At 55.9% G+C, this 27,851-nt stretch overlaps 2 protein-coding genes across 4 annotated transcripts in view; both read left to right on the forward strand.

Annotated features, from left to right (window-relative positions):
• PSMB2 (proteasome 20S subunit beta 2) overlaps nucleotides 1–27,851 on the forward strand; it is a 200,207-nt gene that overhangs the window by 26,117 nt on the left and 146,239 nt on the right. The window lies entirely within an intron of this gene.
• Nucleotides 1,137–27,151, forward strand: COL8A2 (collagen type VIII alpha 2 chain). Of its 3 annotated transcripts, XM_071767624.1 has the most exons (4): nucleotides 1,166–1,275; nucleotides 5,562–5,706; nucleotides 17,518–17,697; nucleotides 22,029–27,151. In XM_071767624.1, the coding sequence occupies exons 3-4, from the start codon at nucleotides 17,535–17,537 to the stop codon at nucleotides 23,948–23,950; spliced, it is 2,085 nt and encodes a 694-aa protein (XP_071623725.1). In that variant the 5' UTR covers nucleotides 1,166–1,275; nucleotides 5,562–5,706; nucleotides 17,518–17,534; the 3' UTR covers nucleotides 23,951–27,151. The 3 variants fall into 3 exon arrangements, with proteins under 3 accessions (XP_071623724.1, XP_071623725.1, XP_071623723.1); XM_071767623.1 differs by lacking the exon at nucleotides 5,562–5,706 and having other exon boundaries at nucleotides 1,137–1,275; XM_071767622.1 differs by lacking the exons at nucleotides 1,166–1,275; nucleotides 5,562–5,706 and adding an exon at nucleotides 1,294–1,420.

Genomic DNA, 27,851 nt, shown 5'->3' on the forward strand with positions numbered 1-27,851 from the left:
CGGGGCAGAGCACATCAGCATTCCTGGGAGCAGGGTCCGGCCCCGCGCTGAGGGGAGGCATTGAGGGGGGATTAGCCGTCTGACGCCCCCCCCCCCCCCCTTGCTCAGGCGCTTAATACAGAAAACAAACACCCTTGTGCGCCCCGCCGGCCTCGATCCAGACGGGCTTTCTCCGTGCCCGTTGCCTGAGCAACCCTAATCTGCCTCTCGGGGCACAGTGGGGCCCTGCACCCCGGCCCGTGCCCCCCAGCAGTGTGGCAGTGCCAGAGGGGTCCCGGCCGTGCCAGGCACGCGGCTGCCAGCGGGACACCATCGCTCCTCAGCCCGGGAATGGGCAACACAGGGTGCTGGGAAAAGCTGGAGGGGGGATGCTCTCCAGCCTCCCGCTCCTGCAGGACCAGGGCACTTCTGTCCCACTGTAGGGTTTGAACCAGGAGGCAGCAGGGCCTGGCTTCACACGCACCGTATTTCCCTACTTTTCCGCTCACGGCATCGGGATTTTTGGGGTGCTGAGATCCCCCCGACAGAGCAACAGGTTAAGCAAATCCTGCTAGGACTGGCCCTGTGCCCTCGGAAGGGAACAGGCAGTGGGTTTGGGGGAGCAGGGCCTGGGCTGCCAGATGGCCCAAGAAGGGGGTAAGAAGGTTGAACCCCAACCCACTCCTCCCAGGGCAATTTTGGAGGCCGGCAGCACTCATCTCCTGGGCCTTTGAAGACCAAAGTGGCTCTTTTGGTACCACTGGGGCTGATGTTGCAGCCACCATCATCCCCAGAGCACTGGGCAGAATGGGCCCAGGGATGCGGGTCCCGGGTGGTGCCCGTGGGCTAGAGGGGAGGGGGCCGAGTGCCCGCTGCTCCCACTACAGAGGGGCCGGGGGGGCCGAACTTTTATTGATGCGTTTTGCTCGCAGTCTCCCTCCTCCGACGGAGGAACGGCGAAGTGCTGCCGGGCCGGGACCTCCGCGCAGGAAGGGGGGCAGGAAAAAAAAGAAAAAAAAGAAAGAAAGAAAGAAAATATTGAAAAAAGGAGGAAAACGGAGGAAATCGCAGCAGCCGGCCCGGCTCCGCGCTGCTCGCTCCGCATCTCCCCGCACCTCGGTCCGCTCCGCACCGCCCCGCCGGGCTCCGCTCCGCCCCGCACCGGCCCGCCCCTCCCCGCCCCGCACCGGGGGTGCCCGTCCCGTCCCGTCCCGTCCGTCCCGTCCCGTCCCGCCGCTCCGCCGCCAGCCCCTGCCCGCCCCAGCCGCGCTCCGCCGGGATCCGCGCTCCGCCGAGGTAAGGGCTCCGCCGGGGTCCCCGCGCCCTGTTCCCCCCGGTGTCCCCGGTCACCCCTGCCACCCCGCTCACCTGGCCTCTTCCCGCGGGTCGCGTCGGGCTCGGACGGGAGAAAATCGCTTTAATTTCTCAGTCATGAGTCCAGGTAATTCTGATTATTTTTCCCCATGCAGAAGGGAATATTGCCCGGGCGCTTCCAAGCGCCTCTTTCCAGGCGAGCTCCGAGCCCGCATGCTTCTCCTGAGCTCTTTTTCCCTTTTGTCATCCCTTCTTTTTCCCTTGACCCACTTTAATCGCCTGTCGTTCCCCACGATCCCGACCCAGAGGCTTTTTCGTGTTTGGGAACCAGACAGACCGAGCAGCATTTGAATGGTTACCCCTTTCTTTCCACTGTTACAAAATAAGTTTGTGAGAACAAAAGTGTTTTGGGGAAAGTGCTATGACCTTTGGGACAGCCACTGCTGGCACGCTGGCGCGGCACGATGCCCTGGTCTTGCTGGGAGCTTGTTCCCTCCTGTGGCTGCAAACATCTGCACCCATCCCAGGCACCCACAGCTCCTTCCACAAACACCTTGGGAAATTCAAGGTGATTATTTTATTTATTTGTTGATTTTTTTTAATTTTTTTTTTTAATTTTTTTTTTTGAGAGAGTATTGGCATTAGTTGTCTCCTGATCTACCAGGGTCCCCAGCTTTGACTGTCCCCAACAATCCAGGAAAGATCCCCCCCTGTACAGTAGCCCCAGGCAAGGCAATAACCTACCGGAGATATTTTTCTCATCTATGGGCAGCTTTGCTATAAGAAACATGTTTAATAAATCATAAGGCCGGTGAATTCCTGGGATTTTTATTGCTTCTGTAAAAATGCATTTTGATCTGTCTGCGAGGGACACTGGGAAACAAAGCTGCTCCTTTCAGAGCCGGATCCTGCAAATTTAGGACACGGAGCTGGCGGCAGGGCTGGTGGCTGTGACCCCTCTCAGGGAAGCTGGAGTCGGGGGCTCTGGGACCATCTCTGGCCATGTTTGGGTTTTCTGCCTCAGCTCTGTGGGTGGATGGAGCAGACCCCAGGTGCCCCCAGCCCTGTCTTGGCTTCTGTTGTGCTGCCAGGCTGCGGACACGACCAAACGCTCAGAGCAGAGGCAGTGATGCCAGGGGAAACATCCCCCTGGAAACCCAGCCAGGCTCTGCCAGGCTTCCCATTACATTTTTCCTCGTCTCCCTCTTGACTTGGAAGGGAAAAAGAAGCAGCGAAAACCAGACTGTTAAAAACTGGTAGGCTCTGGCAGGAAGAATTGCCCAGTTTCCATCAGCCAGGCTGACCCCATCCCCCTGGCAGCGAGGCAGCCGATTGCCCCGGCATGCCTGGGCAGAGGAATGGCAATAAAGTGATTTTCTTTATTTGCTTCTTCCAATCTGCACATGGGCATTTAGGGCCGGGAGCTGAGCCGAAACATGAAAGGCACACGGAGACATGAACCTGGGAGCTGTCAGGACCTCAGCAGGATTTTGGAAAACATGAGAGCCGTGGCCAGGAGAATAGGTTTAGGTTGAAGTGGTGGAGGGCCCAGCTCTGCCTGGCTTGCACTGAGCCTTCTCTGCCCCTGCCACCCAGCTGCCCTGCAGAAGCAGTGGTTTGGTGACTGGGATTTGTCCCCATCTCCTGCCATGCCTTTGTTTTAGGCTGCACAGAGCCTGGCTGCAATAGCAGAGGCGGGGAGGGAGCTTTTCTTTGTACGGGGAAGCATTTAAATTCTTTACAGTGATTCATATATTCCATTCATATGAAACACAGCTCCGTAGAGTGTGAATGGGGATTGCTGGGGGATTTTTTTAAGGCAATAAGCCCTAGAAGTGTCAAAAGTTATTCACACCTTGGTGAAATCAAGGATATTTCTGTCCGTGGCTCTTGGCAGGGGCTCAGCACAGCTCGCCTTGCGTCGGGTTTTTGGTTTCCCACTCGGATACGGCGCGGGGGGAGCTCGGGGGCAGCCTCACACTCCCACTGCCCAATGCTGGAAGTGTTTGTTGGTGTTTTCTCTGTGGCTGGAGGGGCCTGGTGTGGATGTGCCAGGGGGTGGGAGGGTGGCCCCAGCACTCAGCACCAAAAGGGTTTGGACCCTCACGGGTCACGTGTCCAGAAAGCCGCATGGGAGGGTGAAGTGGTGGGTGGGGGGTGAGATGCTGCCCCCCACGTTTCACCTCTCCTGGGGCTGTCACCAAGGCTCAGACCAAAGCTGCTGGCTGTGCTCAACGGGGCCCTGTCCCCTCTGCCCCCTGTCACCAGGCCACATGCAGCACAGAGAAGGGCCGGGCTGTGCCAGCATCACACTGCCAGAGGGTTCCCCTCCACTCCCTGCTCTGAGGCTGCTTTGCCCATTTCACTGTGGAGAAACCCCCTCCCCCTCTGGGTGCTGCTCAGCCCAGCCAGGCTGGGACCCCTGCAGGAGGCTCCAGGGATCAGGCACAGCCCTGGGGAGCTGCCAAGTCCCTTGAGGAGCCTTAAGTTTGGGGGGATACCAGGCGGAGCAGCTGGGAGCTGCAAGGTGCAGGGGCATTGCCCCCTGCCAGGGTGCCCCCAGGTATGGGGCCAGCAGCCCCAGAGGGCTCTGATGCCCACCAGACATTCTGGGATGGTTTGAGTGGCTGTAAATCCTCTCCGAAAGAACTGGAGAGACAGTTTTATGGCTGCTGAGGAGGAAGATTAGCAGGGTGTTGTTTTCAGAGCTGATCCATCACGGGATGTGGGCGCTGCGTGGTGCATCCCAGCGCCGGGCTGCTGGCGGGCGTTGCAGTCTTTCCTGGGAAGGTGGAGATAAAAAACGCCTGGATTTAAAGTTCTGTCTCCTCTTGGGATCTGAGATGTGAGTGACAAAACCACCTGTGCTTGGGCCTCAGGTCCCATGTGTCCTCTTTCTGCCCCTGCAGCATCGGGCTTCTCGTGGGGGGATGATGGACTGAGGGTGTTTGGGCAATGGCACCTGTGAAAGGCATTAGCCCTGGTGGAGAGGGCTGCAGGGCCATCCCAGCACCACACACTGCCCTTCTCTCCTATTTCAGCTTGTCCACAGCTCAGGAAGGAACAGAGTTTCCATTCCCCTCCTCTAAAGAAAATGCCTGTAACAATAAAATCTGATAGTTCAGGAGGGGGAGGGATAAAAAGACACTGAACTGTCTCCCTCTCAGCCCCTTCCTTCAGCTCTGCTGGGCATGTGCTGGCTCTGTCCCCCATGTTTTCAGTCACTGGCTAATTAAAGAGCCTCATTAACTTCCTTAACAAAGGCAAAGGGGGGCACTGCCTCGTGCCCACTCCCTCCTTCACTCACAGGGGTTCCTTGTGCTGCACACTCTGGGGAGAGGGGCTGTGTGCCCAGAGGGGCTCTGGCTGTGTCCCCAGCACCCCTGTGGGAGCAGAGCTGGCAGGTGAAGCCAGGGTGACACCCCTCATCCTGTCTGTCCTGGGCTGTCCCCTCCTGGTTAGGGCTCAGCTGCTTGGCCACCTGGGCTGGGGCACAGACACCATAAACTGTTTTTCCTTTTCCTTTTGTCCCCAGAGCCACATCCCTGCCTGCCTGGTGGCTACAGGGGGGGTCCTGCTGAATCCCCATCCCCATCTTGCAGGGCACTCCTGTGGCCCAGCCCCGGTGTCAGCTGAGTTCATGGAGCAGAGCTGCACATCACAGGCAGAGACTGCAGCCAAAATCTGCAGAGCAGCCGAGTCCCATCGCCTCAGCCTTCCCTGGGGCTGAGCCTGTCCCTCTGGGCCATCTGGAGATGTTTGTCCTCAGAGGCTCTTCCAGACGCCTCTGGCCAGGACAGGGCTTGGCAAGAAGCATCCAGGGAGGAGGAGAAGGGTGTCCATGTCCATTTGCTGTGGGTGCAAAGCAGTGGGACCAGGGCTTTCCCAGCCTGGGGATTCTTCACCCAAGGGCAGAGTCCCCGTTTCTTGCATGGAAGTGCAGCATTCCCAGCACAAACTCTGCTTTCCCCAGGCAGGATGCAGCCTCAGGAGTTGCCCAAACCCGTACAAAGTTCTGCAAACCTGCTGCAAACCTGAGCAGCTCAGAAGTGCTGGACCCCTGGGATCTGGCAGTGCTGCCCTGCAGATCTCTCCGGCCGTTGCCGAGAGCCTCTTTATTGTTCGTGCTGAGGGTTTTGTTTCACTGCTGCCTTCCAAGTTCCCAGGGATCTAAATTCTAAAGCAGGGTCTCGTACAGAGCCCTGTCCAGATGGATGAGATGATATTGCTGGTATCGGATGAGATCTGTCCCCTGTCTTTATCCACAGACAATGCAGCAGTGGGAGCAAACAAGGATACAGCCTTTCTTCGGAGGCACATTAGCCAAATAAGAGCCTGCTCTTTGTTTTGTACCGAAACCCAAGACCCCGTGGCCAGACCACCTCACATAACTGCCCCGATGCCCACAGCCAGGTGAGGATTTACCCCTTCTGCTGCAAAACCCCAGGCAGGGATGGCTGCAGGCAGAGTGGGGAGGTGGCCCCTGTGTTCCCAGGCAGGTCCCAGTGCTGCCTCAGGGATGGAGAAGTGCTCGGGGCACAAGTGACATCAACCTCTCACCTGCAGAAAATGGAAGTTGCTTTGGTTGTGCCCCATCTTTAAGGAAGAGTTGAGCCCCTTCAGCTGAGGCTCAGGGTCATCCAGGGCATCTGAGGCTGCTCTGTGCACAACACTCACAGAGATGCTGAAAGCCTGCGGCCAATTCACCTGCTTTCTGATTTCATTACAAGTCCTAAAATTCAGCCCAGGTTTGTTTTAAGAAGTTACCAGAGGCTGAGAGAGCCTGGGACTGATTTATGGCTTCCCATCAAAATCATGTGGTTTTACCACGAAACTTGGAAGCGCTGGCTGCATTTTTTCTTTGGAGATTTTGGCTTTGCTCCAGGCTCAGCTCCAAGGGGCAAGAGTCTGAATCCAGGGTGTGCATCAGGGTTGGAGTGATGGGGTGCTGCAAGTGACACAGAGGAGCTGGGGATGGCTGCAGGGAGAGTATTTGGTGTCAGGACAACACAGGCACCTTTCCAGGGAAACGCTGATAAGGAACTGGGAGGCTTGGCACCGAGGGGAGCTGCAGCAGCTCCTTTGCTTTCCCTGTGGCTTTAATTTCAACACTTGCCACTTATCATCCTCACGTCCTGCTCAGGCTCAGTGGCAGCCAGGTCCCTGCCTGTGTGCCTGAGGAGGCTGTGGAGCCCTGGGCTCTGCTCTGGCACCCTCGGGGTGAGCTGCTGCCACCCACCGGGGTTAAACATGTGGGTGTTTGCCAGACAAGCATATTTCCAGCCTCAAACATGCATTGTCAATGACTACAGGAAGGTATTTCTCAGCTGCTCCAGTGTCCTGTAAGCCAGCCAGCCACCCCAGAGGAACAAGCTACTTTTATTGCTATTTCTTCATATTTCCTGATATTGCCAGTCTGGCACTCACAGCCCACAGGCAGATCCCTGCAGGTCCCGGCTTTGGATTACAGCAGCGATACTTTTGTCTTTTCTTTGCCTTTTATTTCAGAAGCTTTGGGCTCTGAAGGGGTCAGGCTAAAACCAGCCAGGCAGGCAAAGTCCACAGCCCCTGGGGTGAGCAGCCCCCAAACCGCACCAGGGTGGGTGATGCAGGGCTGGGGCATCCCCCTTGCCGTGGCAGCAGGAGGGTCTGTGAGCCCATGGACCTCTGAGGGAGATGCTGGGGGATCCTGGGCTGCTGTCTTGTGGATGATGCATGAAGAGATGAGGATGGTGCTTTGCATTACATAAATAACAAGGTCAGAGCAGCTGCGAGTGCTCCGGCCATGAGCGAGAGCTGCGTCCTGCAGAGCATCCCTGGCACAGGGGCTGGCAGGACAGCAGAGTGTTGCCTCAGGGTTTGGGTGGCTTCATGGGTTTAATTTACTGGCTTTATAAAGTAAAGATGAAAGGGAGAGGCAGGCAGCACCGCAGCAGAACCCCTCCTGGTTTCCAAAGGAATCAGCTGGGGCTGCACTGAACACCGACAGCTCCGCACCCGCTTCTCCAACCTCCACTCACTCCTTCCCTCCCCTGGTACAGAAATATCAGTGTCACACCTACACTTTGGCCATGCCATGCCGTGCCATGCTGGCTGGGAAGTGGATGTGGCAGGGCCCTGGTGTGAGATGAGGTGGTGGTGGTGTCCATCTCTGCTCCTGTGCCCGGTCACATCTGCCCATGTTCTGTTACGCATCCTCCTGTCGCTGTCTCTTGAAGACCACGAGTGATGCTACCACCAAACAGAAACCAGAGCAAGGGTGAGAACCCAGAGCTCCTCCAAGCAGTTGTAAGCAGGGCTGGACAATCAGTTTGTAATTGTTTTATACCAAGCTTGGTATTTTCCTGCCCCCAGAGAACAGGAGCAGGCCAGTGCCAAACTGTGCCCAGGCAGCACTTTTATGAAATCTTGGGTCTGTAAGAATTAATTTCATTTAAAACATTCTTTTCGTTTTTCATAAAGCACAGCAAATCCGTGGTACTTAGGGCAGGAATGCAGGCAGAGCATGTCCCACGGCAGCCGAGCTGTGAGGATGGGAGCTCTGCTGGCCCTGGCTCTGGGTGAGCACCCGGCTGGGAGATGCTGGAGTCAACCCTCCTGCCCACAGCTGGGTGTGGGGCTCTGGCAGCCACCCCCTCGCATCCTGTGCTCCCTAGGGATGTGGGAGCTCAGGCCCTTCTGTCCTCAAAAGGTCAGGAAAATGCCAGCGTGGCTGTGTCCCAGACTGGCGCCCATGTTCTGTGATGTTCTGCATGGGGGAGAGGTGCAGGGTGACACAAACTCTCTGTCTGAGTCCCCTGGCTGGTGGCAACTGGTCCAGGGATGAGACTTGGCCTGAAACCCAAGCAGACTTGCTGAGGTGTCAGGTTGGAAATAACTGATGTGAGTTTGGGAGTTAGGGGCACCTGGCAGGGCTGGGTGCTAGGGGCTGGTCAGGGTTTGGCAGCTGGTGCTCCTGCCCTGCATGTGAAGGTTTGAGGACAACGGCTGTGAGAGAAGCAAACCTCTGTGCACCTTCTTGTGGGGCTGCTGGAGGCGTGGCAGGGTCCCCTTCCCAACAGCAAGATCCCTCTGGGGCCAGCTGCCATGGGGCTCCCAGCATGGAGTGAGGTTTGATCCCCGGGGTCCAAATATCCCATTTAGAGGGCAGCCCCACTGGGAAGGGTGTTTTTAAGTCCCCTCCCTTCAGCCATTTCCCCTCGTCACCTCCCAGGACAGCACCCAGCTGGGCACCTCCAGAAACCCCTCCTCTTAGGGTGCAAATGGGCACCTGTGACCTTGGGCACTTCCCTGGTGACCTCAGGGGTCCAGCTAGCAGCAGAGGAGTGGGACATGGGAGTTAAAAACAGGAGGAAGACAATGGATCCGTCTGGCTGGGATCTGGGATGGGTCCCTGCAGCACACACCAGTGCTGCCAGCAAGGCTCATGTGCTGGAAATCCATCTCCCCCTGGCTGGTGGGCTCTGAGCCCGCTGGCGAGCTGCTGGGGATGAGTGGAGGAGGATTAGAGGGTTTAGCAGGTGTCAAACATCATCTTTCATCTCGCTGTGGGGAAGTCCATGGCTCACTCTTCCCCACTCCTGCACAAGCCCTGATGGAGCCAGAGCTGCCCTTCCCTTCTTGGTGTGTGAAGTTTTGGTGGCACCAGAGCAGGAGAGGTCAGCAGCTCCGTGGCAGAGATGGGGCTGGGGGATGCCCAGGGAGCTGCCAGCTGGGCTGGTGGGTTTGACAGGGCGAGTGTGGGAGCCCAGGGCTGGGTGTGCTGCTTATTTTGGTTAAATTGATTTTTTTCCGGGAAATCGGGGAGTGCAAGGGGGCCTCCAGACAAGGGGCTTTTGTGAGCTGGGCTGCAAGCCCATCCCCTTTTTGTGGTTTGGCTTTTTTGGATGATACAGTTTGTTATTCCAAGAACAACCCAGCAAATGGACCCCATTAGCTGAGTCCCTGAAGTGACTGGAGCTGGTGGTGCCTCTGTCTGCGCCCACCTTGGGCCGTGTCACTGCAGCCTTTGTCCCCAGAGGGTGCCTGGAGATGACAGGGAGCTGGGGGGCAGGGAGCTGCTGTGCCCCTGTGCAGGCTGTGGCCATGCTGATGGGGCATCTTAGGGGATTAGCTGGGGCTGGGACAGCTGGTGGGACAGGCAGAGAGCTCTGGGGTCATTGGGTTCCCAGCACACTCATGTCCCCATCAGCCTGCTGACAATAACCTGATTGTTGCTGTGCTGCTGGAGGATGGAGCCAGTGCCAGGGGGGGAGCCCATCTGTGGGGCAGCCCCTTTGTCCCCTCGCATGGGGCTGGACTTTCACCATCACCTCCTGCCACCCAAACCCCGTGGGAGCTGCAGGATTTGCATCCCTCCCAGCCTCTGGGCACGAGGGCTCTGGGCCCAGCTGGTATTTAAGGTATTCCCCCCTCCAGTACCAGCTGGGGAGCCAGGGGGGGGAGCAGGGGGCAGCTGCAGCATCAGGGCTTCCCACAGTGGCTCTGAAGCACCCAGAGTGGGACATGGGTGCTTCTGTGCCACACACGTGGGTCCCTGGCACGGGACTGGTGCTGGGGGCAGCACAGGAGGTCCCACTGGAAGCCCCCGGCAGCTGCAGCACACACAGGACCACCCAGGGCAGTCGTGCAGGCGATGCTGCAGCCTGGTGTTGTGGCCGGCCCGGTGCCGGTCCCGGAGCCGTGGTGCCGGGCTGAGCCGTCCCGCCGGGCAGTCCAGGGCCGGGCGGTTCCGCTGGAGCATCCTTGGCCTGCTCGGCGCTACCTCCTGCCGTGCGAGGATGCTGCTGGCTCTGTTTGTCTTGGCTCCGTTGGGCTTTTCCCTGCATGCAGCCGGCTGGAGCTGGACGAGAGCCAGGGGGTTTATAAATAAAAGCGTCGGACACCTCTCTGGGTGGTGCTGAAAGCTCCCAAAATAGCCACCGCGCGTGGCCAGGATGTTGGCAGAGGCAGCCCCGAGGCTGGGTGGGGAACAGGGACCCCCCCTCCCGGCGCCCATCCCTAACCCCCCATGTTCCTGCAGCACCGGGATGGGCTGCCCTGGGCAGCCGGGATGTGTCCTTGCTCCCTCCAGCATCCTCATGGATGTGTCCTCTGGGGCTGACTGTCCCCCTGCAAGGAGGGGTGGTCCAGAAGGGCACCGACCGTGCCAGGGCTGGTTCTGTCCATCCCTGTGGGCTCCATCCCTTCCTCCAGCAAATGTGTTCCCAGAAGACTGGGGGGACACGGGGACAGCCCTGAGTGCCACTGCCCGCGGGCTGGCACCTCCAACAGAAATAGGTTCCACTAACAAAATATTCTGCATATTCTTCACTGATTTCCACTGATGCTTGAACCCCAGAACCCCTCAGCGGGGGGGGTGTGACCAAGGTCTGTGGGCACCAGGGTCCAGACAGGGCAAGGGGTCTGGAGTCCCAGACAGTAGATTAATTAAATGCAGGACTTGATTGCTCTGGAAATTGGGAGCCTGGTAATAAGACTGTGGCTTCAGGCAGCTGCACGTTGGCATTGCTTGGGGCTGGAAGCTCTGTTTATGAGAGATGGGACACGTGGGAAGGGTGAGCAGCTCCCTGTGCCCCCCCGGGACACAGCACCCGTCTGCAGGACTCGCTGCCGCCTCAGGCACAGGGCTCACAGGGAAAGGGGCTCTGGCGTCATCCCCAGGAACGCCAGGCTGCTGGAATTCCCTGAGAGGCTTTCGGCTCCGAGACAAAGGAAATGTGGAAACTAACAAAAAAAACAAACAAACAAACAAACAAACAAAAAAAACCAACAAAAATTTTGAATTGAAAAATCAAAACAGCTGATTCAGCGATGTTGAAACATCTTGTGATGGCGCCGGGCAAATTTTTTCCAAATGAAATTCTGGGGGAAAAAAAAAAAAAAATTCAGCCTGATTTTTACCCAGCCTGCATCCGCCCCGACGGGAAGGCACGTGTTGGAGCAGTGCTGGGATGGGGACCCGGAGCCCGGGGACCGCAGCTGCGCGGCAGCTCCGCACCCACGACGGCGCCGGCCCCGCCGAATCCCTCATCATGGAGCACGGGGAAAACCTGAAACCCAAGCCGGCAGCGCGGGGCCAGCGCCGGCCCGGCGGCGGGAGCGTGGTTTATGGAAGCGTCTTGTCAGAGTTTCCACTGAACACCTCAGGCTCGCTGGGATCTCGCATCAGCTCACATAAATTAAATTAAATTAAATAACATAAACTAAAATGCTGCCTGAGAAGCGCCATGCTCCAGCCCTCGCCGGGGCATGGATACGTGTGTGCAGCTCCCTGCCAGCAAAGCTGGTGCAAAGCTTCAGGGTGGGATGGGATGGGATGGGATGGGATGGGCAGAGGGAGGGGGAGGATTCTGGCTGTGGCAGACAAGGGTCTTGCCGGGTCAGCAAGCACCCGGGGTGGGAAGTGCTGGGGGTCACTGTCCCTGTGCTGCCCTGAGAGGTGTTGGTGGGAAGCACCGGGCTCGCCCGGTGTGGGTCAGGGTGCAGCCGGTACCGCCCAGCCCAGGGCAGCTTTTGGAGCGGCACCGTCCCGGCAGGTAACCCTATCCCTGCACCCCCTCCCACTCGCCGGGAGGGATGCAGCCGAGGCTCCTGCTCCTGAAATTTATTTTAATGTAAACCTAGCTCTAAGGCAGCTTTTTCTCATTTTTAAACTATTTCATATCAATCCTTGGCCTGACATTTGTTTTCTTTGAGTGTGGTGGGGAGCGTGGTCAGCATTGCTGAGGATATCTCCTCAGGAATCTTGGCAGAGGCGGCTCCCTATCTTTGAAGAAACGGCAAATGCAAAACAGAAGGCAGATATTAGAGAAGCATAAACAGTATTTTTCCCGCTGCTAACCCCAGAAGCAGCGAGCGGCTGGCTTGGGGGGGGACCCTGTGCCTGGAGCCCACCGGTGACACAGCACCTGCCCGGGGCACTGGTCTCTGTCACCTGTGGCCACTGTGACCACTGTGCATGTGGCCAACCCAGTCCCCAGGGGCCGTGGCTGACCCAGCGGGATGGGGAGAGGTGGCAGCTGAGGACAATGGAAGGGTTTGCAGGGGATGGGGGGAGGCTGGTGCAGCCTGGGGTGACCCCACCGGGGTTCTTGCCCTGTCACCCACCAAATGGTGAAATCCTGCTCCAAGGATGGAGCTGGTTTGGCAGAGGGATGTGTGGGATGTGCGTGGGAAGGGTGTGCAGGGCAGCTGCTGGGGCAGGGGCTGCCTGTCTGAGCAGGCTGTGGGCAGAGAGGAAGCAGGAGCCAGGAGCAGGCAGGCTCACCTGGGTTTTTTTAAAAAGCTGGAAGAGGAGAGGAAATGGAGATCAAAAGACCAGCAAAACCAGGGAGACAGAATTTCAACCCCTGACGTTAAAATAAAATGACTGTTAGGATAAACAGTTTCCCATCCCGGGCAGCCAGGCTCGCTGGCGGGGGCGGGGGCCGGGGTTATGTTCCTTGGCGTTTCACACTTGAGATGAAGTTTTTGCAGCAGCTCACAAATTTGCCGTCATATATGGGCAGCTGAGAGAGCAGCCGGGAGCAGTGGAGGGTGGAAGGATGACCAGATGCTGAGCAAGGGGACAAAACCACTGCTGTGCTTGCCGCAGGGCCTCGGATAGGAGGAGGAGGTGGCAGCCTATGACAGGGGGAGCTCAAAGCCACTGCAGCTCGCACTGCTCCTCCATCACCCATTCCCCTTCATCTGTGGTTGATGGCCACTTGTCTGCACACTCCCTGAGTGTGTCTCCAGGTCCCCCCAGGCTCAGCAGATTCCTTTGCATGATGCCCCTTGGGATATAAAGTTATTTCTGCACAGGAGCCACAGGGGTAAAGCAGCATCTGCCCCATGGACCCTGCAGGGGTGAACAGCATCCACTTCCCAGCAGAACTTCCTGCACAGAGGAGAGGGCTCTGGACCCTGCCTGGTAGCTGCTGGGGTGGGGAAGGGGACAGGGCCCTATGGCCCCACTGTCCTTACTGTGTGTCCTCACTCCTGCCCTTGCTCTGCTCCAGCTTTTGGCTATTGGGATGGTGTTGCTGCTGGCCCCTGGGCAAGCCACCCTCCCGTTGGGAGGAGGAGAAGGAGGAGAAGGAGAGGGGAAGAAGAAGGGAAGAAATAAAATGAATCCCCACAAAAATGTCTTCATAACAGGAAACGTCTCATAAAATACCTGTGGTTTGGCGTGTGTGATCCGGCTGGTCAAACTATGCACCTGGCAGGCAACCCTGCTATTAGTGCTGCACAGTCTGGTATGCTGGGGGGGCTGAGGCTGGCAGGGGGAGGAACATGGACTGGGGAGCTGGGGGCACACAAACCCTCTGTGGGCGAAGAGTGGGACATGTTCTGTGGGTCTCTTTGGCCTCCATGTGCACCCAAGGGAATTCCCAAATGTGTTTTGGCAAGAGGACCCCGGGGATGGGGTGAGCCAGGCTGAGCCACACACCCTGGGGCTGGTCTGAGGCTTCAGGCTGTGGTTTTCTACCCAAATCCAGGTCTGAGCCAGTGGTGACCCAGAGGTTTCCATCCAGGTCTCTAAGTGGTTTGGTGGCCACCAGACCCCAGGGACAGCTTCACCAGAGCTGATCCTTGACCTCATGGCTGCAGGAGCGAGCGGTAGCACCAACCTTGCTGTCACCATTGCCACCAGACCCCAGCTCCTTGGCTGCAGGCAGTGTGTGCCACAGGCAGTGTGTGCCACAGGCAGTGTGTGCCACGGGCATCATGTGCCATGGGCATCATATGCCATGCTGTGCTGTTCTGTGCCACACCACGCCGTGCTGTGCCAGGGCCGGGCGCGGGCGCTGCAGGGGTGGGGGGTGGCTGCCTGCTGATGGGGTGGGGTGTTTTTCTTTCGTCAAGGAAAATGTTTTCTTGTTCCCTCTGCCGAGGGCGGGCGAGGCTGGGGCCGTGCGGCGTGTACGGCAGCTTTGGATGGGATCAGGTGTCGCGCATTTAAGGCCGGGCTGGTGCCAAGACTCTCCCCGTGCTCGGGTGCTGCTTGGCCGGGCTGCTGCCTGATGCCTTTGGCTCTGGCAGCCCAGCCTACGGAAACAACGTGCTCACTCTGCGTTTCAATAGCTCGCTTTGCGTTTTTTACTCCTTTTATTATTATTTTTAAGGCATGTGTAGTGCAAACGAAATCATCTACCTCTCACTGGAGCCAGCCCAGCCCCGTGTTGGGCTTGGAAAAACTCCCTGCTTTATTTTTTATTGTCAATGACCGGAGGATGGAGCAGCTCGATGGGACACGGAGGCGTCCAAGTCTGCGCTGCTCCAGCCCACCCATGCACCCTGGCTGCTTTCTCAGAGCTTTCTCTTTGCAGCATCCACCTGGGCCACGCAAGCCTGCGAGGTGCCAGTGGGATGAGCTCCTGACACCCCTCCCAGAGGTGCTGCCCCTGTCCCCTGCTCCCCGTGTACAGCACAGGGATAGGGATGAGGCACACCAGCGAGCCCGTGCGTGCGGTTCAAGTGCATTGGAGGCCCCGTCCGGGCTTGTCCTGGTGACCCTGCAAACCCCCGTGGGGGCTGCCGTGGCCCCGGGTGTGATCTGGGGACAGAGCTGGGGCTTGGGCCAGCGAGCAGCACACCGCACCCAGCACCGGCTGCGCTTTTACTGCCGTGTTTAAACAAGTTCTGCATTTTACTGACCTTCAACCGCAATCGCTGATCCCCCGTGGATCACATATATTGACTTAAAAAATAATTAGCCTTGAAGGGAGCAGGCACGGTGCCTGCCTGCCAGGCCCATAATTAATATTTAAATAACAGGGGCCATAAATCAGCTGCAGCTCAGCGAACGAGCCCGGGCTGTGCGTGCAGGGCAGCGCAGGGATGTGCTGCTCATGGGACAGTCACCCACCCTGCGTGGGGCTGAGCCACACAGACGGTGCTGGGAGAGGGGGATGATGTGGGGAGAGGTGGATGGCAGTAGCCCTCCAATCCCTGGGAACATTCAGGAGCTCACTTGGGTGACCAGCACAAGCCACAGACTGTTCCTGGAGCAACGGGGCCAGCATGGGCTGGAGCCCCCGTGCCTCTGCGAGAACAAGGTGACATTTCTTGTCTCCTTTCTCATGCTTTAAGTGTGAGATTTTTTTCCCCTCTGCCGGAGCTTTCATTGCGTGCCAGGGGTTTTTAACACGTCTGCTCACCGGCTGCCAGGGGAGCAGACACTTGCTCTGAAGCCCTGCCAAGGGTCTCTGAGCTGCTGCAGTGGCTGCTCCCTCTGGGGCTGAGCGGTGCTGCCGAGCAACATCCCTGCTCCAGCATCCCCGGGGAGCAGCACTGCAAGGCCAGGGCAGGAGGGGCCACGCTCAGGAGCCCCCAAAGCATCTTCCCTGCTCCAGGCAGGAGGAAAGTGATTCCTCATGGGATTTCTGCTGGCTGTACCGCAGAGGTCCCAGCCCCGTGGGACAGGCAGGTGACACCTGCTGTAGCCACCGTGTCCATGGCCACACCATGAACCAGCCATCGTTTGCAACCTGCCCTGGGAGATTAGGACATCTTACATCCACACATTGTGATTAATAATAATTCCATAATGCAGGAGATTTCAGGCATGAAAGAGCCTCTTCACAGGCGTGTTGTGCACACTTGATCCATCATATGAGACTCCAGATGTTTCCATTTTATTCTTATTAAATCACTGCCTGGAGAGCCTGGGTAATGTGAGGCCTCCTGCCCTGGTGCTGGGTACTGCTGCAGGCGACAGCAAAGCACCAGAGACCCCTTTTCCTGGTGGAACAGAGACATGTGCCTGGGGGGCTCAGGCCAGACTCCCCTTGCTGCCCCATAACCCCAAGGGAGAGCCAGGGCAGGTGGGACAGCCCATACAGACCTGGGGAGAAAGAACAGGAGCTGAGCTGGAGATGCTGGGTCACACATGGGCGCCTTGGTGCAGGGTGGGGGGATTGGATTTTACATCCAGGGCACAACAAAACCATTTCCAAAGCAGAAGGATAACCTTGTCCTCCCTTGCCCTGTCCTCTCGGGTTCCCCCAGTCCTTTGTCTCTCCAAGGGCTGAGGTTGGACCAAGCGGAGCATCCCCTGAAAATGGTCACGGGGGGAATAAAGCCCAGGTGGGAGGAAAGAGCTGGGGAGGGAGGGAGAGAGAGACAGAGGCACCGGGGTCACACCAGGTAAGGAAAACAAATAAATAGCTGATTCAGGGGTTTGTTCTCCTCTTTTATTTAACAGAAACTGTATTTTTACAGCTGCAATCCCTTAAAAGAGGATTCTTTTTCCCTTAAACAAATCCTTGTAAAATAATGCTTCATAAAAATAAGCGTTCCTCTTCTCGACCCCGAAGACAGAAAAACAATAACGCTGGCGAGGCTCTGCCCACTCTCGGTGGCTGTCACGTGTGTCCCTTGGGCTCTGCTCTGGTGGGCACGACACAGACGGGACAGGCAGAGCTGAGCATCTCCCAGCATCTGTCATGGCCACCTGCAGCCACACAGGGCCCCCCGTGCCACCAGTGGCAGAGCTGTCCCTGTCCCCATCCACCCCATCCCCAGGGACACCGGGCAGGGCAGCAGCAGCAGCTGTGGCTGCCTCAGCACTGAAGACCCCCATAAACCTGCCAAGCAATCCCACGCCAGGGGTCCCCCTCAGCCTTTACTTAATTTGCTTTAATTCGGGGGCTTTTTAGGTTTTTTCCTCCTGTCTACAGCGTGTTTTTTTTTTTTCTTCACTGCTGCTTCAGCAAAAGCAATTCAGGAAATTCCGATCAAATCCCAGTGCACAGCAGCCCTGCCCCTGCTCCACGGCGGGAGAGGCAGAGGGATTAATTCTCATTAATAACCACCACCGGTCAGTTATTGTGAGAAGAGAGAGAAACAGCAGAGGTCTTTGGTATCACGTGCTATTTAAGCTTCCAAAAATAAATGTTCTTTGCAGATCAATCTGTTTGCAGCTCCACGCGTGGAGCTGGAGCAGGAAAAGTTGTTAAAGTATATTTATATAGGGTATTTATTTTAAATAAACAGGCACTTAAGGCAGAGGGTGAGACACCTGGGAGCTTTCCTCCCCAAGGGCTCCCGTGCGCATCTCCCACTGGCGCATGTTGGGAAGGGTAACACGTTCCATACAGCTGTGATCTAGAAAAAAAGGCAAATTCGGGGGAGTCCTTCTTTCACACAGATCCTTCCCTGGGTCTTGACTAATCCTCGTGGGATAGAGGGTGCAGACAGGGCCGTGGGTGCCCGCTCTGACTGTCGCTTTGTCCGCAGGAGCAGTGGGGAGCAGGATGGTGCCGGACGCCGCGGTGCTGGTGGTGCTGGTGCTGGTGTTCGGCCTCCGCTCGGCGGCAGGAGGAGGCGTGGGGGGCTATGCCCAAGTGAAGTACATGCAGCCCATGGTGAAGGGACCCCTGGGACCCCCCTTCCGCGAAGGCAAAGGGCAGTACCTGGGTAAGGGACGTGCTCTGCGGGGGGTGGGAGGACACGGGGCCACGGCTGCCGGGGAGAAGCCGCCATCCCCTGCTGCAGCTCAACTTGAGCCATCCCGGTGAGGCTTTTTCCATTCCTCCACCTACTCCATTTTCCCTGTCTGCATTTCACACCCGCTGGGAAAGGGAAGAGGTCAAGACTGGAGCTGAGCTCCAGCCTATTGAGAGGAGAGCAGGAGAGACATTCCCTCCCTTGGAGAGCAGCCACCAGGAACCCCACACACGGTAAATCACTCCCCACCCAGCAACATGTGCTGCATGCAGCGCTGCCAGCCCAGCCAGAGACCTTTCCTCGACACCCAAGGCAGCACTCCCCAAGGTTTTTCCCAGCACCAGCCCGTGCCGTGCTGGGGTTCAGGTGCCCGAACCCATTGGGTTGGTTCTTGACCCTTGGGAAGAGGCGCCAGAGCCCTCCCCGCAGGTTCACACAGACACAGACCCTCCCGGGAGCTGAAGTCTTGGCTCTGCGAGGAGAAACTGGAGAAGCTTTGGCTGCCGGCAGCTGATTTACTGCTGGGCTGAATGGCTTATCAGGAGTTCAGCTCAGCACATATGTCAGAAAACACACAGCAAAACCTGGAGCTGAAGCATGCTACAAGCCCCCCCACCTCCCTGCCCCCTTCCCAGCTGTTGCAAAGCTGCTCCCTGAATCCCAGCCAGAGACAAAACCTTCCAGCGTAGCACGGGAACGTTTCAGCTGCTGGTGGGACAGGATTCAAATATCTCCCTGCTGGTTTTCCTTCTTTTTTCTCCCTTCTTCCCATGCACTGGAAGCAGCACCACCTGCTAACCCTGGTGGAGAGAGAAGTGGGTGTGCTGGGTGCTTTGCAAGGTGCAGTTTGGGTGTGAGCTTTGCCAGGTAAGACAGAGCATGGGTTTAGAGACACTGAGGCAGAGGAGAGCACAGAAGGCCCCTGAGATCAGGAGAAGACGGGCAGGGAGATGGGAACAGGGGGATGCAGGCAGCGGGGCTGTTGCAGCCTGACCCACCGGCTGCAGGGCTGTGTCTGGTAAGTCAGTGCCTCCTGGATCCCACCCGAGCTCCCATCTCTGCTTAACCTCTAATTTGGCAAGGAAAATCCCTGCTGGCTTTCTGCCCTGCTCAGGGAGCTCAGCTGACTGGCCGCGACAGCACAGGGCCGTGCCGTGCCCCTCTGGGTTACCCCGAGTTGGCAGGGAGCTGGGAGGGCTCCCCCCTTGCTGCCCCAGGGTTGGGACCCCTGCCTGGGGGTCAGGCCAGGCCCTGGGGCTGGGGGGGGTGTCATGGTTTAACCAAACCAGGCCCAAACCAGGACAGGGGGCTGCCAGCAACCTGTGGGAGCCATGTAGTGAGAGACGGTCGGCTCCCTCGGGGTGCAAGACACCTTTTCTGACCCAAAACCAGACTCCCTGGGTGCATGGAGGCAGGAGATGCTGCTAAATGCTACAGTGCTGAGAGCCTAGAAGCAGGTATTTGCACACTGGGATTTAGTTTGGCTTGGTTAGAACCATGTCAGTGCAGTTTGCAGCCAGGTAAAACCACCGCTGGGTCCCTGCTGATTGCTGCGTGTGGCCAAGAGGCCTCCAAGTCCCTTAGCTCCCGCTGATGGGGAAACTTTGTTTTCCACTTCCAGGCTGCTTCCCGCAGCCCGCTCCCCTCTCCCAGCAGCTCCGGCAGTCCGGGATGCGGCTGAGCCCCGGCAGCAGCGGGAGATGGGGACGGAGCTGCAGTAGCGCTGCTCCCCGGCAAGGGCCGTGTCAGCCTCTGGATCTCACTCTCACGAGACAGAGCTTGGCAGCAGCGCTGGAAGGAGCTGAGCCCGGCTCTGCCATGGAGCAGCCAACCTCTCCTTCCTGCAGTGTCATCCGACGGCTCTGGCCAGACCCCGCTGCTCGTGGCCAGGAACCGCTTCCCATCTTGCTGGATCGTTCCTCTGCTGGCCGGTCCCTGCTGCTGGGTCTCTCCTGCGGATGTGCAGGGGTCCTTACCGGGACAAACGCGGCTCCAGAGGGGCTGCAGGACCCACCCGGCCATGCCCGTACCCCACAGGAGGAGAAAAGCTCCGTGGTGCCCACGCGAGAGCTTGCGAGGGCCGTGCCTGCTCCTTCCCCTTCCCGCTGCCCCAGCTGGCTCCCCGCATCAGCATTCATGGCAGCTTTGTTCATGCTTCGAGGGGAACACATAACCCCATGCTGCTGCTGTGAAATGCAGGGCTCTGAGACATGCGTCTGTGGTAAGACATGGTCTTTTGAAATCGGATACCACTGGGGCTGCAATGTCCCAGTTTCTCTCTCCTAACGTCCCCGGTTTGGTTTTCCCGTCTGCTTTTTTGGCCGCCTGCGAGCTGGCAGCTCCCGCCTGGCGTTTCTCTCCGCTGCCTTGTGTGAGAGTTGTGTGTGTGCTTTTTCCTTCCTTCGTGGGCTCAGCTGTAGATCCTTATTCTGATTCCATGCAAAATGACCTAGAAAACTAATTATTTTCAAACCTTCGCAAGAAGAAACAAAAAAAAAACAAAACCAAAAAAAACCAAAAAAACCCAAAAAAAACAAAAAAAAAAAAAAAAAAAGGAGGGACCACATTGAAATGATTTTCTGAACAAAAATTTTTCCAGAATTCAAACCCCAGAAATCTGCTTTAGTGCAAAACTTTGCATCCCCCTTGCCTTTTTTCCCACACCGTTTTCTGGGGCAAGGAGCAGGAGCTTTGCAGAAATCCAGTGGCAATGTCCGTGTCAGACAAGTTTTCCTTAATTTCCAAAGGCAAGTGACCTCTGTTACAGCCTCGGATGCAGGCCAGGATTTGATATGTCGATAAGCTCTGCAAATGTTTCCATTCCCAAAAGAAAAACAAGCAGGCACCAGGCTTGGAAATGGCCTCAGCTAATTGCTGAGGTAAAAGGTAACGCTGCCCGTGCTCCGGAGCCGTGCCTGTTGCTGCTGCAGTTATTCTGTTCACGTGTCCCAAATCTCCCCTAATCTTTTCCCATCCACTGAGAAAATCTCCACGATGGCAGCTCCAGAGCTCCTGTGTCTGTGTTCCCCAGGCCTGGCTCAGCACACTGGATGCCCATGCTGGGGGCTGGGCAGACCTTGGGGACCCCCTGTCCCCTCCTCAGTGCCATGCTGGGGCTCACTGCCTCCTGCTCTGCTTCTGCCCCAGATGGGATCCATTCCCATCCCAGAAACTTTCCTGTAAATCTGTTCCCAATTGAAACATTCAACAGTTTGACCCAAGCATCCAACAGTTTTAACCAAATCTGACCAAGCTGTCCAGACCCTCTCTCCTCTGCCTTTCACATTTAGAATCGTAGTCCCATGTACATGCCACTGACAAATATTTCCTTCATTTCAAGCTTCCCAAAATCTTGTCAGATTTATCCTCTCACCCATTCCCAGTGTCATGTGAGAAGTGACACCCTGCCTGGGCTGGCCCCAAGGATTTATTTATGCTCACGTCTGTGCTTTAAGCACAGAGCTGTGGTGGGCATGTAATCTGGCTCTCCTCAGCTTTGTAGTCTCTCAGCCCATTAGTTTCTTTCTTATATCCGTTTGCAAAAGACCTCTATAAATTCTTTAAATGTCAAGTGGTTACAGTCTATTCCCAGCTGGGCTGACTCATTTGGACCTAACTGAGGTTGCGTTTCCCTCGCAGCTATTGGCTTTTCCTCCATCCTCAGCGCTTTTTTTTTCTTTTTGGTGAGTTTTTCTCTGCCTTGCTGGACACAGGAGCTGAGCCAACCAGTGCTGCAGGCATGTCTTATCCCATGCACGAATCACCTCTTCAGTGTCTCGAAGTACATGTCCAAGAGGTTTTTTTTTAATCCAAAAGGATTAAAGGTCTCCTGAGGCCCTGGACTCGAGGGATGGGATGGAGGGATTATCTCTGTCTTTACTCTCTCTTGCCATCCCCTTGGCTGAACCCAGGCAGGAGCAGCCAAATCCCACGGTGCTTTCGAGGCTGCTGAGAAATGAGGCAGCAGGAGGTTTAAATCCAGCTCCTAAAAACCCCCACAGTAGGGCATCAGCAACCAACACTGCCAGAGCCACTGGCGATCGCTGGCCTTGCTGACATTCTCCACGGAGGAATGGATGAGTAAGGCTTCAATTTGTACCTTGGGCTCTGGCCAAGGTCTTGCCTCAACAGAGTCCCACGGATGAAGCCACTGCGGCCATTTTTAAATGAAACCATTGCTAGAGAAGGGCACAGTTCCAAGGGCAGACCCCTGGCTTTAACACCCCGAGGCCATCACGCACCAGCCACGCTCCTCCCTCCACTGCCACGCCACTAAAGCTCCGTGTCCCCTCTCTCCACAGATATGCCACCGCTGCTGCCCATGGACCTCAAAGGAGAGCCAGGACCCCCAGGGAAGCCCGGCCCACGCGGACCCCCCGGGCCCCCCGGGTACCCAGGAAAACCGGGCACGGGGAAGCCAGGAATGCACGGCCAGCCTGGGCCTGCTGGGCCCCCCGGCTTCTCAGGCATTGGGAAACCCGGCATCCCAGGACTCCCTGGAAAGGCGGGTATGAAAGGGATGCCCGGAGCCAAGGGTGAACCTGGCATGCGAGGAGAACAAGGGCCAAGAGGGCTGCCCGGGCCCCCAGGGCTCCCGGGGCCAGCTGGGATCTCAGTCAATGGGAAGCCGGGCCCCCAGGGTGGCCCAGGGCTGCCTGGGTTTCGGGGTGAGCCCGGCCCAAAGGGAGAGCCTGGTCCCCGGGGAGAGAGGGGGATGAAGGGTGAGAACGGTGTGGGGAAACCAGGGCTCCCGGGGCCCCGGGGGAATGGGGGTCCTCCTGGCCCTGCAGGGCCGCCAGGGCCCGTCGGCATCGGAAAACCCGGCATTGACGGCCTGCCGGGAGCACCAGGGGAGAAGGGGGACATGGGCCCCCCCGGTGGGCCCGGCATCAGTGGGGAGCCTGGTCCCATGGGGCCCCGAGGCCCCCCGGGCATTGATGGGATCGGTGTCCCAGGTGCTGCGGGGGTGCCGGGGATACAGGGCCCCATGGGGCCGAAGGGAGAGCCCGGGATCCGCGGGCTCCCTGGTTTGCCGGGCCCGACGGGATATGGGAAGCCAGGTTTGCCTGGACTAAAAGGAGACCGTGGGCAGCCCGGGGCACCAGGAGCCATTGGTGATAAGGGGGAACCTGGCATTGATGGGGAGCCAGGTGAGCCGGGTCCCGCTGGCATCATTGGCCCACCGGGCCCCCCGGGGTCCATGGGTCTGCCAGGCAAGCACGGGCTGCCCGGCTCCAAAGGTGACATTGGGCCAAGTGGGCCCCCAGGAATGCCAGGGATGCGTGGGGACCAGGGCCTGAACGGCTTTGCGGGGAAGCCAGGGGTGCCAGGAGAAAGGGGCCTGCCTGGGACGCAGGGACCTCCCGGCCCAATGGGCCCCAAAGGAGAACCAGGGTTCATTGGCCTCCCTGGGGTGCCAGGATTAACGGGTGGCCCCGGGCCGAAAGGCGACGGGGGGATCCCGGGGCAGCCGGGGCTGAGGGGCCCCTCTGGCATCCCAGGCTTGCAAGGACCTGCAGGTCCCATGGGGCCTCAGGGGTTACCAGGACTGAAAGGGGAGCCAGGGCTCCCCGGGGTTCCTGGCGAGGGGAAAACAGGGGAACCCGGCATGGCCGGACCCATCGGTCCCCCGGGAATGCCGGGAACACCGGGGCTGAATGGGCCACCGGGCCCACCGGGGCCACCCGGGCCACCAGGAGCACCGGGGGTGTTCGACGAGACGGGGATCGCGGGGCTGCACCTGCCGGACGGCGGCGTGGAGGGAGCCGTGCTGGGGAACGGCAAACCGGGAAAACCGCAGTACGGCCGCGGGGAGATCTCCGCCAGGATCGCGCCCGCGTTCACCGCCATCCTCACCTCCCCCTTCCCCGCCTCGGGCATGCCGGTCAAGTTTGACCGGACTTTGTATAACGGGCACAACGCCTACAACCCGGTCACCGGGATATTCACCTGCCCCGTATCTGGCATCTACTACTTTGCCTACCACGTGCACGTCAAAGGGACAAACGTTTGGGTGGCCCTGTACAAGAACAACGTGCCCGCCACCTACACCTACGACGAGTACAAAAAGGGCTACCTGGACCAGGCCTCAGGCAGCGCCGTGCTCGAACTCAAGGAGAACGACCAAGTCTGGGTACAAATGCCCTCGGACCAAGCCAACGGGTTGTACTCCACGGAATACATCCACTCCTCCTTCTCTGGATTCCTGCTCTGCCCCACATAACAGCTGTTGGGCGTGTTTCCTTTTCATCCACTTTAGCCATAAACTGTCTTTTGGGTTTTTTTTTTGATAACAAAGTTTTTTAAAATTGATACGAAAGAAGAAAAATCACTGGGAAGAACGAGCAAGCCGTTGTCGTGGGACCTTGCTTCACGCTGTCTGATCCTTGAGTCAAGAGGGTGATTGGAAAGGAGAGATCTTTCTCTCTTTCTTTCTTGGGGGAGGGAGAGGAGTCACTTCCCCAGCAAAGCATATTTGGAATAAATTTTACCCTAGTGACTGTACATCAAACGCAGGAAAGTGCTTAGGATGGCAAGGATCTGGCTCTGCAGTAAACTGCTCTGTGACCCAGAGAGGTTCGTCTGGAAGATCAGACCCTTCTGGTCTATAATCCAGTGCCCTTGTTTCCCATTTTGAGTACTAGTCAAATAAATTCAGCTGTTGTAATGGGTGGTATATTTGCTAACCAGCACAGGGGTCCCAGGCACTTAACCCAATCCTGTACAGCAGCGGAGATCCACGATGGATTGAGAAATTTCCTTCCCAAACCATCCAATGCCCAAGCTCCAGTCTCGCTGATGCCCATTTTTTCAGACTGTGCTTTGAGGCAGTCTCCCTGGTTCACTCTGGATTCAGTGTGGCTGGATTTATAATCATAAAAAGTGGAACATTTTGCATAAGCACCTTCTTATAAGAAGTAAATATTATTCCTAACCCTTGCCCCCAGCACCTTTAGGAATAAAAACCATCCAGGAGCTGGTATCTGGGAGGATGACAGACAGCCTGTGCCAAAGCCACTGAGGGAAGCTGGGACTCTGTGATGAACAAGGATCCTCTCTGGGGTTAATTCATCTGAAAAGTCCAAGGGGAAGTTCTGCCCTGCCTGCTTCCTTGCAGCCCAGAGACTTGCTTGGCCTCGGGAACATCTCATTCTTTGGCAGCACAAGGAGGGCACTGCAAGCCTGGCTTACGGTGCTTCCAGCCTGGTTTGACAGAAGGTTTAGTTTATGCTTTCTTGGAAGTGCCACTTAAGGACAACTTGCTTTTACTGTCTCACTATTTTGGGATGTGTAAACTCTCGCATTGGTATCACTCCTTTCTCTGGGGACCTTTTCATTAAGAAAAACAAAAAAAAAAAAATAGTGCTTGTTCTAACTTTCCATTCAGTCATTTTGCAACGGTGCTATTATCTACTTAACAATGTTATTTACAAGTCTAGTGCAATATGTACCTGTAACAGTGCACCACTGCAGGTGCCAGTCTGTGACCTAGGTTAAAAAAAAAGAGAAAAAGAAAAAGAAAAGAAAAAAAAAATCACATCTGTCTGTTGTTACCACTTGTCTCACTAATGCTTGAAATGTTACTGACCTGAGTATGAGCTACAAGGTTCTGGGAAAGGTATGCACAGACACTGACCACTTGGCTGCTCTGTCCTTTGCTCGAGGGAGCAACTGAACCTTGTTGCTTTGCAGATTTTCTCATGGTAGAAAAATGATTGCACTTAGAGTAAAGTGATTCTTTTCATCCCAGGCAAGTAGCACGCTGCTGAAGTCAATCCCCACGTGTTACAGTGCATGTCCCTCTGCAAAGGCACATCCCTGAGAAAAAAGAACAATTTGGTCACCAGATGAGCAACTATTACCCTTAAATTCTCCTAAAGCCTATTCTATGGCCAAAGAAATGTATTAAGAATGGGACTTGGGATTGCTCTGCAGATGGACTGTAGAAGATATTTAAACACCTTTTCTTTTTCTGTTTCTGGTTTGTTTGTTTGTTTTCCTCCTTAAGCCTGTCCTGTGTTTCTGCCTCTTGCCATCCAGGGCTTCCCTTTACAAACACACCTATCCCTGAAATGAAGAAATGTCCACTTGGACAGCCAGTGCTCCAGCTACTGCCTGGCTAGGGCTGGGCTGGACTGTCCCCTCATGGGGATTCTCTCTACATAAAAGCTGCAAGTTTCATATAAAAACAAAACCTTCTCAAGCTGAAAGGCTGCCCCAGGGCCTGATCCCAGTAGATGTTTTTAACTCCTGTCTGCTGGGGGCTTCAGGGCTGTTTTGGCTTTGATTGTAACAGGTGATTTCCCAGCAGAAACAGGAGTCATACAGAGTCTCTGAAATGAAACGGAGGCTCAGGTGTGTTCTTCAAGACCCAGGCTCGAGGGGAGGGTGCTAGTTTGGGGCCTGGGTCTCCATTATTATCAAAATATGTCAAATGAAGAACAGCAATGGACTCCAGCTGGTGCCAGGCAAGGCCCTGGCCAAGAGTGGGGTCTGGCTCCCACCGTGGGACTGCTGGTGGCACTGCTGGTGGCACTGCTGGTGGCACAGCCAGCAAGGCACCCAGACTACCTGCAGCAGGGCCAGGAGCTCCTCGCGTCCCGGTGACGCGCCAGGGCAGAAGCTTCACCCTGTTCCTCAGCAAAGCAACTTATTTATACTGTGTTCTAACCTCCACACCATCTCTTTTTGTCCTGTTTTACTCAAAACCTCTCGTTCTGGCTGGCAAAACAATGACACAAACACTCACCATAACCGCAGGGGGACGCTGACTCCTTCAGTGCTGTAGATATTGTTTTGCAATCTCACTTTCCCTTCACGTGCAGAGCATAAACCATAATCAACCTTCTGCAGCTATATAACCTGTTACATTTACACAGTAATTGAAAGGCAAAGGTATTACATGCACATAGAGTTAGGCTAGAAGAAAAAAAAAAAAAAAAAAAAAAAAAAAAGAAGAAAAACGATGCACAGGATGAGGGAGGGCTGTTCACTGAACCAGACACTGTCAGGAAGGATTTTTTTTTTTCTGGAGTGCTGAGTACCTGATATTCGCCAGCAGAAAGGATTATTTTCTGTCGTGTGTGTGAGTGCATGGGATTTTGGTTTCAATCACAATAATAAAAAAAGGTTGGGTTGGATGGAGTATGTCTATTTTTAATTATGAAAACTGCATTACAATGTGCATTTTTATATACAAATTCTTACTATTTTTTTTAAATTTGCCTCTAGTATCTTCATTTCTAACCTAGTATATAGAGGTTTTTAGTTTTGTAAATACTTATTACATGCACTGTCTGTCATAGTAAAAGTTGGTTTAAAATGCACTCTTTGTGATCAGAAACTGGCCTTCTCTTCAGAACTAAAACTACAGTACTTGATTGTATTGACAAAACACCAATAAAAACTTATTGTATAAAGGTGGGCTCAGCTGTGCCTTTGTCCTGTTATCAGTGTCCTTCCTCCACCAGCCTGGTGACTCTTTCCTCTTCAAACCCAGCTCACTTGTTCCCTGCAGCCCAGCAGATTTGCTTACTGATCCACATCCTCCTGTAAGAGGTACTAAGTCAAAGTTCTGGGGGATTCACTTTCCCTTCTGTGCTTTATTTTCATTAATTTTTTTTTTTTTTTTTTTTTTTTGGCTACATTATACAACCTTGCCTGCAGCCCAGCTCTGCACCCTGAGCAGCTGAAGCTGTTCAGTCACCTAGAACCAGCACCAAACAACTTCCACTTTGCTTCCTACAGAAAGATTTCCAGAAATAGTTTCAGGTTGAGTCTTACAGTGGGGCAGGGGGTGAGGTGAGGTGAGAGCCCAGCTGTTCCCACACAACTCCTCTTGTTTCTAATAGGGAAGTACAGCTTCATGAACTGAATGAAAGATGGGAGCAAGGGCTAATTAACAAAGATAACTAAGTGATTTTATTTCTTTCCAAGAAAGTCAGAGCTTAGTGTTTTAGTTTACATTTAAATTCTGGCCTCACACGAGCTACGTTTTTTAAACAGGAGTACTTCTACTCTTTGTGAGTTCCAAACATTTACAATTATATAATTTACAATTCTATAGCTGCTTTAGAAGAACCTGACATTTCACACCTCAGATCTGCAGCACAAGACATGGATAC

This window comes from Heliangelus exortis, chromosome 24 (assembly GCF_036169615.1).
Source record: "Heliangelus exortis chromosome 24, bHelExo1.hap1, whole genome shotgun sequence".
In the NCBI taxonomy this organism is placed as follows: domain Eukaryota; kingdom Metazoa; phylum Chordata; class Aves; order Apodiformes; family Trochilidae; genus Heliangelus; species Heliangelus exortis.